This window comes from Opisthocomus hoazin, chromosome 3, assembly GCF_030867145.1.
Source record: "Opisthocomus hoazin isolate bOpiHoa1 chromosome 3, bOpiHoa1.hap1, whole genome shotgun sequence".
In the NCBI taxonomy this organism is placed as follows: Eukaryota; Metazoa; Chordata; class Aves; order Opisthocomiformes; family Opisthocomidae; genus Opisthocomus; species Opisthocomus hoazin.
In genome coordinates, this window is record NC_134416.1 from 32,685,070 (window position 1) to 32,703,758 (window position 18,689).

Genomic DNA, 18,689 nt, shown 5'->3' on the forward strand with positions numbered 1-18,689 from the left:
AATAATTTGTCGCATTTGTCACATGCATTAAAGTATATTAGGTAAAAAAACCAAACCAAACCAAATCCCAAAAAAAACCAACAAAAATCCAAACAGAAAAAAACCCCACAAAGCTTTTTCCTAGATTTCAGAATTTCTAAAACTGCAACTGCTTAAAGTATACTCTTCATTGCTCTAATCAATATTGTAATTGTACCTTTTAGGATGCATTTTTAGATACAGCGTTCCAATTCAAAACAAATCTTTCATGTTACTGAAATATATATTTCCCTCCAAATCTGCCTAATTCTATATCCCCAAATTCATGTTTCTGTAATATCTTGTTTAATTTCTTTTAGCCCAGCTACTTGACTAGTGAAGAAAAAGAGCATCCTACGTACTACCCCTATAACCCAATTTTATAAGGCTCCAAAATACCAGTTGTTAAGATTGCATAGATTTTCAAGGCACCATCACATTACTCCTTTCCTTTATTTTCTTCCATCCGTTGCAGGAGAATCACCCGCTTTACGTATACCATCCAGATCAGCCGCCAGAGTGACTATAACCTCAAAGGTCTTTTTCATCTATTTCTTTGCAGTGCATTTACAAAACAAAAAGCTCTTGAAATCAGATTTAAAATCATAATCCTATTACTCTTTTCTTGACCACACACACACAAAAAAAGAAGAAGACAATATTCCTATCGTGGAAAAGTTAAATGCCAATGAATTTACTGATTTTGTTAAAGACTAGTGTTGTGTCTGTTTTTCTTTGAATATTATCCTTGCATAGTGATGGACTGAAATATAAATTCCTAATATTCAAACAAATATGACAGGCCCCTATGAGACTCGACAAGATGCAACCAGGGCCTATACCACTGTGAAGCAGCTCCTTATCGCCTTTGAATTGCTGAAGAGATCAGGAGAGTTGCTTGATGACTGGAAAAAGGCAAATGTCACACCCATCTTTAAAGAAGGCAAGAAATAGACTTTGGGGAATTACAGGCATTATAAACACCACCTGACTCAGTTGGAAACGTTAAGGATTGCATGCAGATGGCTAATCCCAGCCTCTGGCATCACTAAAAGATAGTAACATGAACATGGCAAAACACTATAGATTTAAAAACCAAGGGCAAGGTGGTATGACTGTCAGAGAATTCATGAATAAAGGAGACATTTCCAGGACAAGCTCTTATAAATACTAAATAAATTTGTAAATTTAGCAAAATTGTGAAAAATGGTTTAGTGGTATACAGGAACAGAATTTTTTAGGAGGAAATAAGGTGGCAAAGGGCCAGAAGGTGGAAAAAGTTGAGGGTGAAAAAGTGTATATAAGGAGAAGCGAGTCCAGAGGAGGGCAACAAAATTGATCAGAGGGCTGGAGCATCTCTCCTGTGAGGAAAGGCTGAGAGAGTTGGGGTTATTCAGCCTGGAGAAGTGAAGGTTCCGGGCAGACTTCATTGCAGCATTCCATTACTTGAAGGGGGCCTTCAAGAAAGCTGGAGGGGGATTTTTTACAAGGGCATGTAGCAACAGGACAAGGGGTAATATTTTCAATCCGAAAGAGGGTAGATTTAGATTAGGTATAAGAAAGAAATTCTTTACTGTGAGGGAGCTGAAGCACTGGAACAGGTTGTCCAAAGAAGTTGTGGATGCCCCCTTCCTGGAAGTGTTCAAGGCCAGGCTGGATGGGGCTTTGAGCAACCTGGTCTGGTGGAAGGTGTGCCTGCCCATGGCAGTGGGGTTGGAACAAGATGATCTTTACTGTCCCTTCTAACCCTTCTAACAGCATACTGCTCAGTATGCAGCTTGGAGGAGGACAATAAATCTGTTGCTGCTCCAACATGCATGTCTGACCTACTTCTGTGGCCAGGGTGGACTTTAGTGTTGAAAAGGGACCAACCATATAAGACAGACTGGATGATTACAAGCAAATAGTCCTTGGACCCATGTCCAGCCTCATGAAGGACAAGACGACTAGGAGCAGACAGTACATTTACGGAGGCAAATTGTGCTTGAGCAGACCAATGAGCTTTCTGTGATGGCATAAATGGCTTAGTGGATGGGAGAAGAAGTGGTGTAAGTGCTCTTCACCTTCACTTTAGCAAGGCCTTTGACACAATCTCCCATAGCATCCTTGCAGCCAAGGTTGGGAGGTATGGACTGCATAGGTGGATTATAAAGTGGCTGAAAAAACAATCTAGACTGTCACTTCTTTGAGTCAGCCCTACCTCGAGTAGGAATTTGGACTAGATGACCTCTAGAGGTTACTTCCAAGCTAAATTATTCTATAATTCAACAATTCCATGACAGTATCAAATCAAGGGATAAAGCTTAGCTGAAGTAATCATAAAAAAGAAGTGTTTTTAAGGGTCTCTTTAAAATTAAAGATGTTGAATTATCACATAGTGTATAGCTAAGAAGAGAATGACATCCTGAAATGGCTTCAGATTTTTGCCAAGCACAGATTTTCCTGTTCTTTAGTATCTATTTTATTTGTTACCTGCTATTTGTTTCACATTTGCTATTTTCAGTCAAATTATGTGTTCCTTGTCTCAAAGACTAATTAAACAGACACAGATTTCATTAAGTGAGGAATGACCTTGAGTCCAGGAAACTTAACGCAGTAGAAGAAGAAGTAGAAAATATTAGAAACATTTCAAATTAATTTCAAGACTTGAAAGTTACCACCATATTTTGAAGTCATTAAATTCTGTTTCTCTTTCTTTCATATTTATATGAAGCATCAGGAACAGACTGAAAGAAAGCACAAGAGACTTAAAGTTTGCCATTTAACTGCAAACAGTAGGAGAGGTGGGACAGATGTCTGCAAGAACTTACTGCAGCAGTCAGTTGGAAGTGCTCTCTTTTCAATGACATTTTAACAACAGGCAGGAATCACTGTGATCGTAACAAAAGTGTTTGGATAACATCAAATCAGTGAACACTTACATTGGTGAGAAGACTAGATAAACAAGCAACAGAACTGAAAAAAAAATATTCAAATACTGAGATTGACACTAAGGAAAATCAAGTATTTTAAATGTTTAAGCACACCATCTCATAACTCAGAAAAAAGAAAGAAAAAGAAAAGAGGTCTTACTTGTGGTAGCAGAGACATTCAAGCAAGCTCTGTCCAACTTTCATAGATACATAAATTAAATGTGTCCTTTTCTATTTTCTTTTTTTTTACAGTGTGGTAAAAAACATGTCTGTGCTGTCCAGCAAAGTGTAGCATAAATAAAGCTAACAGTCATCAAACTAGTTAAGAAACATGAAGCGGGATAGCTTCATTGGTAGATGAGAGACAAGTTTTAGCTAGCTGTAGTGCGGATTAGTTGTGAAAATGATTGTACTTCTTGCTGGAAAAAACTAGTGTATCTTCTCACTTTTCTGCTAGCTGGCTGTTATCATCTGGTAGGAGAAAGCTCAGGACTTCTGTATGTAAACTTACATATATGTCAAATTTGAAATTCCAGGCTGGGTTTAAACATGAGCAGTGTCTTCTTATGGATACATTATCATTTTTTAAGTAATGTGAGGTATTCTGTAAGGCATAGAGGGACTTCACGCAACTTAAAATAGACATGAAAATATCCAGCTGTATACTAAAAACCAAACTAATTCTATTTCAGTGGGCCTTTTGAAAATTACAAGTCTTGCTCTGAAAAAAGGTCTAATTCATCTGCATTAATATTCTAGAAGACAATCAAGTCACTAAAACAGTTGTAGTGGTCAAGAACATGAACAGTGTCCAGTTCTGAGTCATTAAAATACCTAGGAATTGACTTTTACTCAAAACTGCATAAGCCTAAGGTGGAGCTCAGTAGTACTAAAGTTTCTTCTAGGGGAGGGAGGAGCTGTAGTATAGAACCTGAGCACCTCATTTGTCAAATCTCCCCTTTTTTTGCCTGTGAATTTCACTTTGCCGGTCTGAAGTGCTGAAAAATAGTTGAGTTATTAATAAGGTGGTGTTATTATTTTTTTACCTAATATACATGATTTACACAGTTTTGCTGAAGAAGCTGTCCATCTTTGAAGGAATTGCAGGATTAAGTGTGAAACCTGAGATAGATCCCTGAAGAGAAAAAATAGATTTCCTCCACTGTATTTTCCTTAGGTGTGAAGTGAAACTAGGCTTAAGACATGAAATAAAATCTGAAATAGCAAATATGCCTTCACAGAATTTCTTGTCTCAGTTAAACTAAACAGAAAAAGATCATTTGCATTTTAGCTGAGCTTGCTATTAAGAAGGGAAAGAAAATGAGGAAGATTTCTTCTAAAAGTTCATGCTAAAGAGCTGCCTCCATGAAGTGAGACTGTGATTGGGTGAAGGATTTTTTTGCTACTATATCAGTATTCCGGTAGAAGAGATATTTGCTACACTTTGTCCTCCAAACAGCGGAGTGACCTCTTGTGAGGGAAAGCTACTCCATGAGTTTAACAGTCATGGTCCAAAAGCCAAATAGCAGGACTGGGATTTGCCTGGATTCTGCAGTACGCTAAAATAGCATTAGTCTGTCCTGTCACCCATTTAGTGCTGAATACCTGGTAAAGAAAACCCCACACCTCCAATTTCAGATTAAAAAGATAAATATTCCCACGTAAGATTTAGATGAGAAATCATCTGACTTGTGCCCTTTCCATATATCCTGGAGCGGATATGAATTTCTCTCTGTGCCTTCTGGAACAAGGTCAGCTAGTGAAATGTTCTAACAAAAGAATGCGAAAACATAGAGACAGGACAGGCATGCATATAAAATCAGGTGACATCATATTGGCAGCATTAACTCCAGCAGCACAAGGTGAAATAGTGAAGAAAGTAGTGTCAAATGATCAAGAAGAAAATATCAGACTCAGTTCAGATGAGATTCTGTTTGAAGTGAAAGAAGATAAATGCATGGAAGATAGTCTATCAAATTGAATCAAGCTAGATCAAGCAAAGAAGTGAAGCTGTAGACAATGTGAGACCTCCTAGAACAACAAAACAAAAAATTGCAGAGCATCCTAGAGATAATTCTTCTTTTCATACAGTACATCCCACATGAGACACTGAGACAAATGTTATGAAGAAACCTATCATGACAGTTTTATCACTGCATGATGTTATGACAGTTCAGAATGAAACACTATAGAATAGCTATACAAATTTTAATGATCCCAGCAGTCACTAATCAAAGCAAGTGTATTTAAGAAAAGGTACAGGATTTTGTCTGCTATAAAGGAAAACATTTTTTCTAACTTCCTACAGACCTGGAAGAGAAATAAAACATCTTTATGTTCAGTCAAGAAGAAACTACTGGATATTTTTCGCTCAAAAAAAAAAAAAATCTAATCAAGATATGTATGAAGTAAAGGCTGAAGTACTGGGAACTTTGAGATAACATTGTCCAAAGGTTTTGAAAAGCACTTACAAAACTACAATGGATACATCAGATCCACAAACATGTAAATATTTACTGCAAGCTTATTTGAGGGATTTAAAGTGTAGCATGTTATGAAACCCAAGGATGAAAAAAAAAACATTTAATGCAGTCGAGACCCTGTGCTATACACAGACGTGACAAGCAGCAGAGAAGGACACAGAAAGATCCCATAACAACACCTTGTCCATCATTTTAAAGATGGCTGGCCATGCAGAAGACTCAGTGAGTCCTAACCTGTGAACTAAGCCATGGGAGGTTAATTAATAATATTTGAGAAGTTCTGTAATATTCTGTTTATGCCTGAGGGCTGGATGATGAGGACATCGACTAAGATGTGATTTAGTGGCAAAGACTTTAATAAAGACAGCATAGGTCCAAGTTGATATCCTTCGTTTCACTCTAGGTTACTGAGACATCAAAGGCATTACTTTCATAGCGGCTGCATGTACAGATTTCTTATAGGATTTGTTTCTTTGCTTGCTTTTGTAAGACCACTTGGCATTTAAATTTATTCTTTATTATTACTACATGTTTTGTTCAACATAAAAAATATTGGATCAAATAACATTTCTCAAAACCCGGTGCTGACATTGTCATCTATTTTACAATAGTAATTCATCACTAATCAGCAAATAGTTATACGAGTTCAGCAAATTTAAAAGTAATTCTTACAATAAGCCAACATCAATGGCATCCCACAGGTTTTATACGTTTGTGGATAAGTTTATAGATAAATAATTTCTTCTGATTCAAATATTTGCTTATTTAAATCTATTTTTTGCTTTTAACTTACATTATAATGATAATTCCTTCCACAGCCTTTCACATGTGTGTTTTTGCTTTTTCTTAAACACTACTCAGAAAAAAGTGAATTATTACACCAGAAGAACACTAAGTTCTTTGAGGTACAAAATTAAGTGTTGAAAACCATAAAATACATAGTTATCTTATATAGATATATCTTATATATATTTTACATATGTTGTAGTTAACTTATCGAAACTTAAATACCTTGCTGTCTAATGCTCATTTGGATAAATAGTTACCTGCGTATTGCTGAATTACAGTTCTCAGATTATTTACTCATGATGCCATGCTGATAAGTACAAAATTTTAGCATGTGCATCTGCAAAAGTTATGATGGGTCAAAAAGCTTTCTGTGAAGTTGTCGCAGTTTGGCCGTGGCCAGCAACAAAAGGCCACGCAGTCACTCTATCGCCACTCTGCCCTGCTGGGGTGGGAAGGAGATTGGAAAGAAAAAGGCAAAAACTTGTGGATTGGGATAAGGGCAGTTTAACAGAACAACAAACGAAGCGAACAGTAACCACAATAATGCTGATAGGAAGAATATACGACACAAACAGTGGAAAAAGCACAGAGCAACTCTCACCGCTCGATGCCCAGCGTCCTCCTGAGCCTCAATTAGCTTCCCCCCTGGCCAGCTGCCCCTCTCTTAAGCAAGCATGACAGCACATGGTATCAAACACCCTGTTTTGTTTGGCCAGTTTGGGCCAGCTGGCCTGGCTGTGTCCCCTCCTGGGTCCTGGAGAAAATTAACCCTGTACTGGCCAAACCCAGGACAGAAGTATATTGCCCTTTCTGGTCCGGTAATATGAACATGCAATATCCAATCTCCTAAGAGTATAAGACTCAAAACATAGTATGAATATAGAAGTAATTATTATATATATTTAATATTTTATATTTTATGTCTCTTTAAAGTATATGTTAAAATACCAAAACATTGCCATTTTTTCATTATATCAATATAATCTCTGGGGTTTCTCTAAGGCAGCCATTATCCTTGGCTTTCAAACCACATTAAAACTCCTGTCTTTACGGACTTGCCAGAAGCAAAATAAGAAACCTTTCCAGTTGCTCATCCACTATACACTTTAAAAAAAGGTAACACTGCTTTCTTGTTATCCTGCACAGGTATATTTTGCTGTTATGGTAGCTGGAGGTAGGTGAGTAAGAGTAACAGGATTGCTTCAATAAGTCATGAGTTATGCTCGTACAAATAAATGTCTTCTAGGATTGTTGTACTTGCATGCTACTGACTGAAGGCTGATCGCAAATTTAAAACTGAACAGTCACTAATTCAGTTTTGAATTTCATTTCTTAGTGTACCATTGGTTTAAAGAAAGGTTAGTCATCAAGGAAATCTGTGCAGATGTGTCACTTTTTCAAGCCAAAGTGCATTTTGCACAAATGAGTTCACTAAAGCAACATAAGTATTTATTCTTTTTAAGTAGAACCATTCATGACATAATTAATCTTGTCTGCTTTTCATATTGAGGCAAAGAATTGATTCACTCTGGAAAGTTCTCATTCTGCAAATATATAGTTAAGTCTCTCGGTGTTGCTAGACATCACATATATAAAACAAAGAAGATCTGTTTTGAGTAGAGGCAAGGGAAACTAAAGGAAAAACCGCCCTATTGCCACATCAATTCAATTTACAACAAAGGTATGTGTTGAGTCTCTCTAAAGGCTTGCTTTATTACCTGCTCTTCTCCTTGGATGTTTTCTACTGGGTAGTCATAATTTAGAAAGCCCCTGCAGGGCTCCTGTGCTTCTCAAAAGGATGTGCAATAGAATATGTCACCCAAAATAATTATCTGCAACCACCATCTTACTTTAGGCTACATGTCAGTATGCACTCACTTGGTACTCGGAGACTGCATCTAATTTAGACCTGAAGGCAGACATACGTGAATAATACTTACAGCAACAATCCAGGATTGAAGCTACAGTGGAACTAATTTATTAGTTAAAAAGGGCATCAGCTGAAGAACTACAGTGTCTTTCATACTCTTGGTACTGTAATATTTTTTCTCAGCATCCAAGCATGAAATTCCATGGTGTCTTAAAGAAAGCAACAGAAGAGACCAAGAGTACTAGCCTTGCAGCACTTAACTTGCTTTCTCAAGGTGCCTGTGCGGCGGCTTGACTCTTATTCTGGTGCAAATCAAAAACGTATTCTGAGGTTAAAGGAATTATGCTGGTTTAAATATGTGTGTAAAAAAAGAAAAAAAAAAAGGTAATACTACTATAAAATATAAGGCTGTAAACCACAGGGACATTATGATGCAGAGGTTGCTATGCTAGCTATACTAGAATTTTAGATGAAAGCTGTTACATATATTTGCCAAATGCATAACGTAAACAGGAATATATAATATAAAGTTATGGACCATTAATTACCTTTTACATGGTATTCGGCTTCACAGAATTCACATGTGCTGGAATGGATAAAAAAGTTACATAGCTTTGCTGTGACCCTTGTGAAGAACTACAAAGGCAGGAGAAAACATCAGGTGAAGAAATGTATTCTCCGTCATGTATCCCGAAGTTTCATTCTTGCTGCTGCTAAGTCCTCAGCCCACAGGTGCTATGAGAGACCTGCACCATTTGTTGGAGCAAGTAGGTCTTTAGTCCCCCTCTCACCATAGAGGGGTGAAATCACCCTTGGTAAAGCTCACGGATAGACCCATTATTTCCCCAGAAGAGTTCCTCTTCACCCTATCTTTTTGCCCTATGTGGCAAGGAGGCAAATATGGGCACCTGTTCTCCAGCTTGTATATGAATTTAAACATAAGAAAAACTTTTGAGGTGGTACAGCTGATAGGATTATGTGGGCTTGTTCCCACAACTGGGAACATAACTTGCAGTTTTGTCCTAGACCAACATGAACATTTTCTTGGCTTCAGCCTGGAGAAATTAAAAAAAATAATCATTGCGAAGCAGACTCCTGTGTCCAATATTGACCTGTCTTTGCCCTGCTGTGGGCCAGGAAAACATGTTATTCCCATGAAGATAGAATAACACTTCAAGAAACTACAGTGAACTTCACAATAATACCAACAACTGTCTTAAACATGTTTTTATTTGTGTTCCTTTACGATCTCTTCCCAACAGCTTTTCAAACCCTGTTGCACTTCATGGAACAGAAAACTTGGAAATAACCACACAGGTCATGAAATCCACTTGCCTGAAGTTACAATATCAATGGCATCGCCATTACACTTCGCTGGCCTCCAAACACTTTAGTAGGAGTTTGAAAGTGATCTGAGGAGACCATTAGGCCAATTATAATGACCCACAGGAAGCTGGCAAGACTGAGAGAACTATTGATGCTTTAGATTTGTACTTCTGAGGAATTTGTTAATCATAATGCCTTGTTACGTACTGATGAAGCCTAACACTTTGCGACTCCTCCTCAGAAGAAACATTTAGTCAGGATTCTAATGCACACCATTAATGTGATTCCATTGCCTATGACTGGATGGAAATTGCAGCGGTATCTTCAGTGAATTGTGCAGCACTGTATACAGCTGTAGGTATTTACAGATTCAACTTCTAGTTTCAGTTACATACATGCGAACAGTTTCTGTCTCAGAGATAAAGCTGCTGTTGAGGACATCTTAATTTTGAATGGCAGGACTCCGCAGAAGACAGGCGCTAACAGAAGAGGTCAGTTTGGCAAAACCGCGAAGTAACTAATGAAGATCAATAATGCAGTGTAAAATAAATTATTCCTTCTTTAGTGGGATAGTGAGTACTAGAGTGGATAGTAATATCAGACATATACTATGAGATAATATTTTTCAAATATGCCTTTGTTTAAACAGCTTTCCAAAACTACCATCCAGCCCTCATTATATTACTAATACATTCTAATTCCTTTTAAAAAAAGTGCAGCTATGCTAATCAAGTTTATTAGTACATCTGTAAAAGGCTTTTCTTGTCCCCTTTCCATACCTCGACTGTTGATATTAAATCATGTATTCTGTTTTTTTCAGAATGCAAGGCTCTGAGGACAGAGAACAAAGTCTTTTTTTATTGAGTAGCTTCACAGTTATGAGTGTACCTGTTTCTTCCTTTCAAATGCACAATTTTCATAGAAGTTATTCTTCTGGTTCATAATGCCAAGCAAATTTTATCTATCTGTTCCTCATTAATTTCAAGCAACCATTAATCTCTAGTGCTAATAAAAAGAATTCATAGAAACCGTTTGTCTAACAACAAGTACCACTTTAACGAAGTTGTTTTCATTGCCAGACAATACCGATGACAACTGTGTTTTGTGTACAGAAAGAGTAAATGAGGTTTGGAACAGCTGAAAGAAAATTTCACCTTTCTTATTCCTTATATTCCTCTATACATCAGGAATTGATGCACGAAATATGCCCTCACAAGACTGTGCAGAATATTCAAAGTATTTTAAGATTATGCAGTTGAAACTTCATATTGAATAAAATTTCTGTTATTATTAAAAGATTTGAAGAATTCAAGTAATTGTTGGTTCCTTCATTTCTTTTACAACAACTTCACTTACCTTCTATACAAAGCACAAAACTACTCTGAGTAAGTGTATCTCCTTGTACAAAGCACTTGGCATATTATAAATGCCACAAGAAATAATAATGGAGACTAGCAACAGTAGTGGTAGTAATAACAGATCTGTTGCCTTAGGAAAACACAGTTTAAAAAATCTGGTCAGACCAGTGTGCAAGGAGCTGTAAATAATGCAGTGATGGCATTACATGGCCTATTGCTCGGAGACCACCGCTCCAGGAAACATCTTCTAATAATGCCATCCCACAGACTGACTTTTCTGTCTTGCTTTATCACTTGAGTTCTTTTATTTCACTCACATATATATAACTCTTCCTAAAAAAAATTGTAAAGTAATCTCCCCTAAAATGTAATTGGATTTCTTTAATCTGTTTTTCTTTTGAACCTAAAATACAGGGGTTATAAAACTAAAAATTACTGTTGAGCAACTGTGACAAAACAGCAAACCATCTGACACAAATACCTCAATTTCGACAAATAATCAGAAAAACAGATTTCCACAGCCCGAGAAATTGAAAATGAGTAAGTCATATCCATTCTTCATGACTTTTTATAGCCAAAGCACTAGCTACACTTCACCTTTTCCTGACACAGCCATTACACACATAGGTTTGGATCCGAACAAGACAGTTCAGACATGTAGTGAAAGATCTCTGGCTCCTACCAAACATCTTGCTGTACTGTCCATCATTACTACGTATATGATACACGGGGTTAGTACTGTACTCCAGATGATTTTATCATTGACAGCCTCCCTGTGTAAGTGTAAATAGCTCTTAGAGGTAATGTTTGAAATAAGAAACAACCAGACCTCACATAAGCATTCCTGGCGAAACATTCGAAAACAAAAATGTTACACCTTTTTTTTTTCATTTTTTTAATTTGGAATTTAGATTAACAGTGCCCACAACATTATATGGGAATAACTTTAACCTAAGGTTTTTCATAATAAACTTCTCTAAAGGAATAACAGCATTGCAATGTGTTTTGGTACAATTTCAAGGACGAACAAAACTCATTCTTTTGCTTCTTTATAAAATCTGACACACCACTGGGTTGGATATTATTTTAAACTCTCTCATTAAATGCAAGATAACAACATCTGTTAAATGAGTCTTGTTATATTACATTAAATTTACTAACTAGAGTCTTGAAGAAAATACTTCTATTTTCCTCACAGGGGTAATCATGTTCACTTCAATGAGATTACACAAAGAAATATAAAGCAGTCAGAAGCGATGTGTTTAATAAATCAGCAGTTTATAACACTAAATATTTTGTAATATCTAGGTAACATCTAATCCTTTGAAAATTCTGCCATATTGAACATCCTAGAAACATGCTTAGATGGAACAATAGCAAAACAAACTTACTAGTCCTCAAAGCATCATCAGCAGATCATATTTCAAATAAAAAGGAAAGAGAAAACAGTAGTTAAGTGATATGAACAAGTCCTTACCTAGTGGCTGCCCTGCGATGATCCTGGCATTCTCTCCTGCCACTGCAGCCCTTGCATGCCTCTCGCTCATGTACTGTACAAATGCATAACCTTTGTGCACTGAGCAGCCAACTATTTTCCCATACTTTGCAAAGATCGCTTCAATGTCGCCTTTCTTGACAATGGCTGTGTTCAAATTGCCAATGAAGACTCTGGAGTTGATGGACTTTGGGTCATTCTTATTGGTGACATTGCTGGTCTGTGTTTTGCCGGTCATGGTTGGATCACTTGGGTTTAACCCTTAAATAAAGAACAAAGAGGATTATGTTTCAAAGTATACAGTTAGGCATGACTTTGGATGATTTTTCCAGCAATAATTCACTTTTCCTTTTTCATTTAGGGTGAATCTAGACTCAGAAGAATTGTTCTCTCTAAAAACGATTTTCATTAAAACCAAGGTAGTACATTTTAAAATATTGTGGATAATTAAAACTTCTTTTTATAGGTAAAAAATATACCAATACATCTCTTAATACAATGGTGTGATAGTGAAGCTTTACTGTAATCATATGTGAATTTTTAGAAATTCACTATTGGCTTTTGAAATACCTAACCACCTAGAAACTGCCAAGCAAGAGAATGAATCATTATCTTATGCCAAAGGACTGAGCATTCAGGACCATGTAGAGAACGAACTGTAAAAATGAAAGACAACTCTGCTTTTTTTTTGTAAGTGTCAACCGGAGCAAGTTTCTCAGCAGCTAATATCAGTGACCATTGTGAGGAGTGCAGGACAGGTAACGCACATTTCTTTACTGAAATCAATATGTTTCTATTGGAACAATTTTCCCTATTAATTCAGTACAAAAAATGAAAAGAGAAAAGACAGGGAAAGCACAAGTGTCTTACGTTCTACCAGTTAGAAAGTATGGAAACAATCTTCCTCAATTATAGGAGCACAGATTTGATTGCTGCTGTGGTCTTTCCTCTGAAGTCAGATGTCTAAATGCATCCTGGCATATCTCAGATGGAAATATCCACATTACTTCCGGGAAAGATCTGGCAAAAGTCAACCCCCCAATTTTTGTATTCACCTCATCTCCCACTTCTGAAGTGCACTTGATCTTGTTAATATGTATGCAATTTCCACCTGATAGCAGATCCCTCCATTTACATCAATTTGCTTAGAGGTAGATGAAATGAGAGAAATTGTCCCACGTGGCTGCTGAGTTTTCTTTAGCTCTATTACACAACAAAAATGTCAAAAATATGCATATTTCTAAGTAGTGAAAACTTGTTTTGTAAGAACGAGGTCATTTAGATAGCAATCAAATATAGGCCATCTCTTACAGCTAAGAATTGCGTTACTATTTTTTAACCTGTTCCTACTTTTGATCCTATCACAATAACAGCTCAGGCAGGAGAAGAACCCAGTTAAATACTGTTCACAGTCAAAGTTCAGTTCATTTCTCAAGATGAAAAGGAGTAATAACCTCTATTCTGGACACCTAAAGCTTGACACTAACTGGCAGAAGTTTTGTATTTTAAATCCATAGCTACCATATATTAAGCTAGACTGACAAAAAAAAGAAACCTTTGTTACTGAACTCCACACCATTCCTGGTGAACAGCTGCACACAGCTGCAGCCACCAGCACTTTGACCATCTCCATCACACAGTATCCTAATCCCACCCTTCATGTAAGAACACACAATGGAGACATGTGGGCAGTCCTCCCGAGTCCTAGCAAATGGTCTGCTTTATTAAATTAACGCATGTAGTGGAACTGCCTGTCAAATAGTTTTCACTTGCTTAACAACTTAATATGACAGCTTCATATTACAACTTATAGAGAAAACACTATAGAAAACAATAAAAAATGACTTTTCTTGTAAGTTTATCAATTTTAAATGCATTCTAGAAACACTAGATACTGTGTACATGCATAAAGTTCATCATAGGAATCCAGGAAAACTGCCATGACCAAAAAGCCTCTGAAATTTATTGTATGACAGACTCAGTACTGTATATTTCTAGATTGCTGTGCAGATCATGCATTTTGAGATCGTGTCTATATGTAGTTAACTCTAATGTTGTGAACACTCATAACAGTAGGCTTGGAACCATGGAGTTTGAAGACAAAGCACCTACCAAACATAAATATAATGCACCTTGAGCTCCATGTTGGCATAAAGCAGACTGCTGATATTATCTGAGAACTAGTAAGTTTGAACCCATCTTAGATATACCTGCATTTACACAGGAGTCAAAGTAATGATAGCATAGTCGTGTTAGCTTCAAGAGTCCTAATGACCCAAATTGAAGGAGTAACATTGCAGGGTGTCTAGGCATAAAGATAAAAGCTAATGCAGTCCAGTTGCTGGTGAACAGGGAACACCTGCTGTCACCTGCTGCTCCCCAAAACACACACCACTTTAGTGTGCAAATACCACTTCTGTTGGGAAAACTTAAAATGGGCAGTACTGTGTTCATCTCTGTGAAGCTCCAGGAAAAAAAAAAATAAGCTGTATCTGTCTGCATAGAACTCTTAGTATCTTGTTGACGTTGTCTGTATATGTTTATCAGCTGTGTAGCTGAACTGATTTTACTAAACTCACAGAGACAGTGTCTCATGAATAGGACCACTGGTCTAGAAAGGAGCAGACTTGGCTGGTAGACCTGTCTCTTCCACTAGCCTGCTGTATGACTCTCAGTAAGATGCTTTTTTGTGCCTTCATTTCCACTTTTTAGACTTCAGACTTGCATTTTTTTGAGTCACCATAAAAGACTTGTACAAAAATAATACACAATAAAACTCGTTAAATATTGTCACCACAACTGTTTTCAAAACACCAGAGTATTGTAATCTGTATTTCCTCTATTGTTTAGCCATCTAACATGGGATATAGTAAACTATTCCTTTTTTATTTCATAAAAATCCTCATTTTATTTTTGCCCAGTTTTGCTATGCACTCATTCAAATAGACTTCGAATAGGACATTGAGTGTTTCTTTCTTGTAGTTGTTCTTTGCAATGCAAATTTACTATATTTTTATAACACAAAGAAAAGTAGTTGTCTGGTGGGTTCTCTCATATTCAAATGAGCAGCCAGAAAAACGTGTTGCAGAAATTCAAAATGTGAGAATAATATTAACATATGTACAATTGAGATTTGATTGCCTTACTGGTCAATGTAAAATACTATTGTGAATATTTCATAAAATTCAAAGATACATGGGATCTTCATTATAATGAGAAAGAACTTACGGTAAGTTTTACACCTCACACAGCCACAGAAATAAATGAAACAGTGAGAGAAACATATCTGAAATCATCTCATTTCATTGCAGCCTTTAATAAGGTATCTTCTTAATTTCCTACTATTGCAGTGACCCTTTCTGGTAATAAATATCCTCTATAGGCCAAACATATATTTTAAGAAATGCTTTATGAATAACATCTAGCTGTCAATACACAACATTATATTTATTTATTCAATACACTTCATTATATACAGCATGGTTTCATGCAGTAACTGATATAATTATTCTACCCAGAACTAACTAGTTGAAGTCTTGGTATACTTGAACATAAAAGTTATAAATTAGACCTTTTTCATTACTACATAGATCTCTGATTCAAAGAGTAAACTTTACAAATCTGTTTTGCACATTAAACTTTCTAACATGTTAAATACAAACGAAAATGTAAATTATTATAAAGCTTCCTGTTGTCCAGCACACTCATGGGACAAGTCTAAAACAGTCAATTTGAAGTACTGAAGAGGGGAGCAGATTTTATTCCTGACTTCCTTCACTTTTCCAGTATTTTCTGAGGAAGTTCCACTAAGCTCCAGCATGAAAAAGCATTGTTTTGGTGCCTGTGAATCTCGTCTTCTGTCCAGCAGAGTAACATTTGAACCCACATCTCCAATTTCATAGATAAGCCCTCCTATGGTGCTGTGCCTACCCCCAGAACAGTGAAAACAATGATCATTTTTTTCAGTTATGCTGTGTCCCAGTGTGGGGAAGAGCACCGGACTTGAAGAAAAGGGAAAGGGAGCAAGTTGTCAAATTCTACATCCCAGTAACTCCCAGGCATGTCTTTGGGGATGCAGGGGCACGAAGGGACCTTGATAGTCTTACTGGACCGCTTCTGCATATGGTGCTTATACATTTTACCAGTGACTCTTCACAGTAAAATGCAAAATCTTTGAAGAGACAACATTTTGGTCAAAAAGCAAAATAATTTGGGACATATGACTTGAGGACTTAAGCTGTTTAAATGGATTTTGAGAGTGATTCACTTCAGCGTCTTCCAAGTCATAAAACTGTTTCTTTTAAAAGACTGATTGGAACTCATCAGCCTAGTTAAATTTCTGCTGAATAATGAAAATATTTCTGAAATTATCTTTATGTGTTTTCCTATTCTGAACAGACTAATAAAGCCAACCTGTAACAGTTCTGTTAGAATTAAAATGTCAGATAAATATCTTTGAAAGTGTCTAGGAAAGATTTACACTGATGATTGGGGGATTTTTTTTTTTAGTAAGATCTGTAATTAGTTACATTTTTTAAAAAATTGCCTTCAACAAGTTCAGCAGTACTTTCAGGAGCTTCTATATATTTATGTGCTTTTCTCTTGGAGCTATTTTCTTTCCTTTTGAAAATAAAATATTTGCTTCTTTTAAGAAAATAGAAAAAGTCTGTATATTTGAATGAACTAAATATTACTCTTAGTGACTTTAGGAAGAATTAAGATTTACTGAAGAAAAACTGAAATGAGAAACTGAAACCAGAGAACTGAAAATCTTTAAAGAAAACTGAAATGCTTTCTGAAAATAGATTAGAAACATGTTATGCAGACATATATATAGATATAACATCCTGCTTCTATGTACTTATTATTTCTACAAAGAAAATGTTGGGAAAAATGAAACACACTTTCATTTCCCCCAAAAACCACAAATTCAGTTTGAGATCATGTCTAGAATTAAGCCGGAAAAAAATGAACATTCCGTATTAGATCTATGTGATAGCAGAAGACTAATTGTGAGGAGAGAGATCTTTTAATATGAAAATTCCTATCATTGGCAGCTTATTCTAAGCACCATTAAAAGTCAAACCTTAGTTTTTGCTATTTACTATAACAAAGTTTGTACAGTAAGATGCACATACACAGTTTATAATGACATATCCTTCCAAGACAGAGAAAGACCTAAACAGACATGTGGTCTGACAGTGAAGACTGTCTCCACAACGAAATCCACAGTAAAAAGTGCAGCCTGTAAAAAATTATTGCTAGGATGTTTGGCTGTTGAGCTGAACACGGGCATTCTGGCAAACATCAAACATCATGGTATTGGTCCTTAGATGGATAAAATGCAACACTGTAACACGTGGTCAGTCTCTGATTTAAAACATATGGTGCTCTCTGGCATTTCCAAGCAATTAATCTCTGTCCTGCTGTTATCCAGCCTCAGTTAATAGCTTAACTTTTTTAAATATCAGCATTCAGCCCTTGATTTAATATTTGAGTTTTTCAGTGACTTAATGTCTTCAAGGTTTAAGAATCAATAAATATTAAAGTGATTATCAAGAAAAAAATATTAAGGTCATAACATATTTTCTCTCCTTTTGAATTACTTTTTAGCAACAGCGACAACATTAATACTTTTGCAGTGTCGTGTACAAATTTAAGATGTTTAAACGTTGGAAGTGTCCTTCTGTGGGTGAAATGTCTTACAGTATAGATCTATCTTGAATTGGTCCTAATATTTTATGGAGGAAAGTCAATATTTGTGTTAATTCCTTTAATCAGCAGTCATTAAAAACTATTTCACCTCAGCTAAAATCAGTCCTTGACAAACCCTATATAATTTTAAATATCTGAAGAAGAGAGAGAACAGAAAGCTATCAGATAAAATATGTTTTGTCTTGGAAAATCCTTTCTTCTTCATATTTTAAATTATTTTTCAATGAATTACTATATCTAAGTCACAAAAATAAAGAAAAAACGTTATTCATAACATGGTTAGTTAAGTCTGCATCAAAATACTCTGGGCTTTTCCAGTCCTCATTAAAGTCAAAGAATCCACTTCCTTTCTCTCCCTCCAAGCTATCCTGTCTTTTATGTTCATTTTTATTTTATTTTTTACAGTTTAGATTTAAGTTTTTCTTTCAATTATTTTTAAGAAGAGGTTGACACATCATGTCTGCAACAGAGACAATGCTTCCCTCAAGATGGCATTTCTGGAGACATATAAATGACAAAATGCATTAATACTTGCTATGCCACATCTTGTAGAAAATGAAGGACTAAAAAATAAAATGATGGAGCAGATCACTGATGTAGCAGATTGCACTTCATCTCCTGGTGTCAGTCTTCTCAAATAGACAAAAACTCTCTCTGTGGAATGTGAAGAAGATGTATCCACTTTAAAAAAAAAGCCCATCTAGATATTAGTAATACCATACA

At 36.1% G+C, this 18,689-nt stretch overlaps 1 protein-coding gene across 6 annotated transcripts in view; it reads right to left on the reverse strand.

The window, feature by feature from the left end:
• The window catches only part of RALYL (RALY RNA binding protein like), a 418,321-nt gene that overhangs the window by 201,189 nt on the left and 198,443 nt on the right, over window positions 1-18,689 (reverse strand). For all 6 annotated transcript variants that reach the window (XM_075415928.1, XM_075415927.1, XM_075415929.1 and 3 more), the window contains one exon: window positions 12,234-12,512. In XM_075415928.1, coding sequence (XP_075272043.1) covers window positions 12,234-12,489 — 256 coding nt within the window. In that variant the 5' untranslated portion in view covers window positions 12,490-12,512. The remainder of the gene's footprint in view (window positions 1-12,233; window positions 12,513-18,689) is intronic.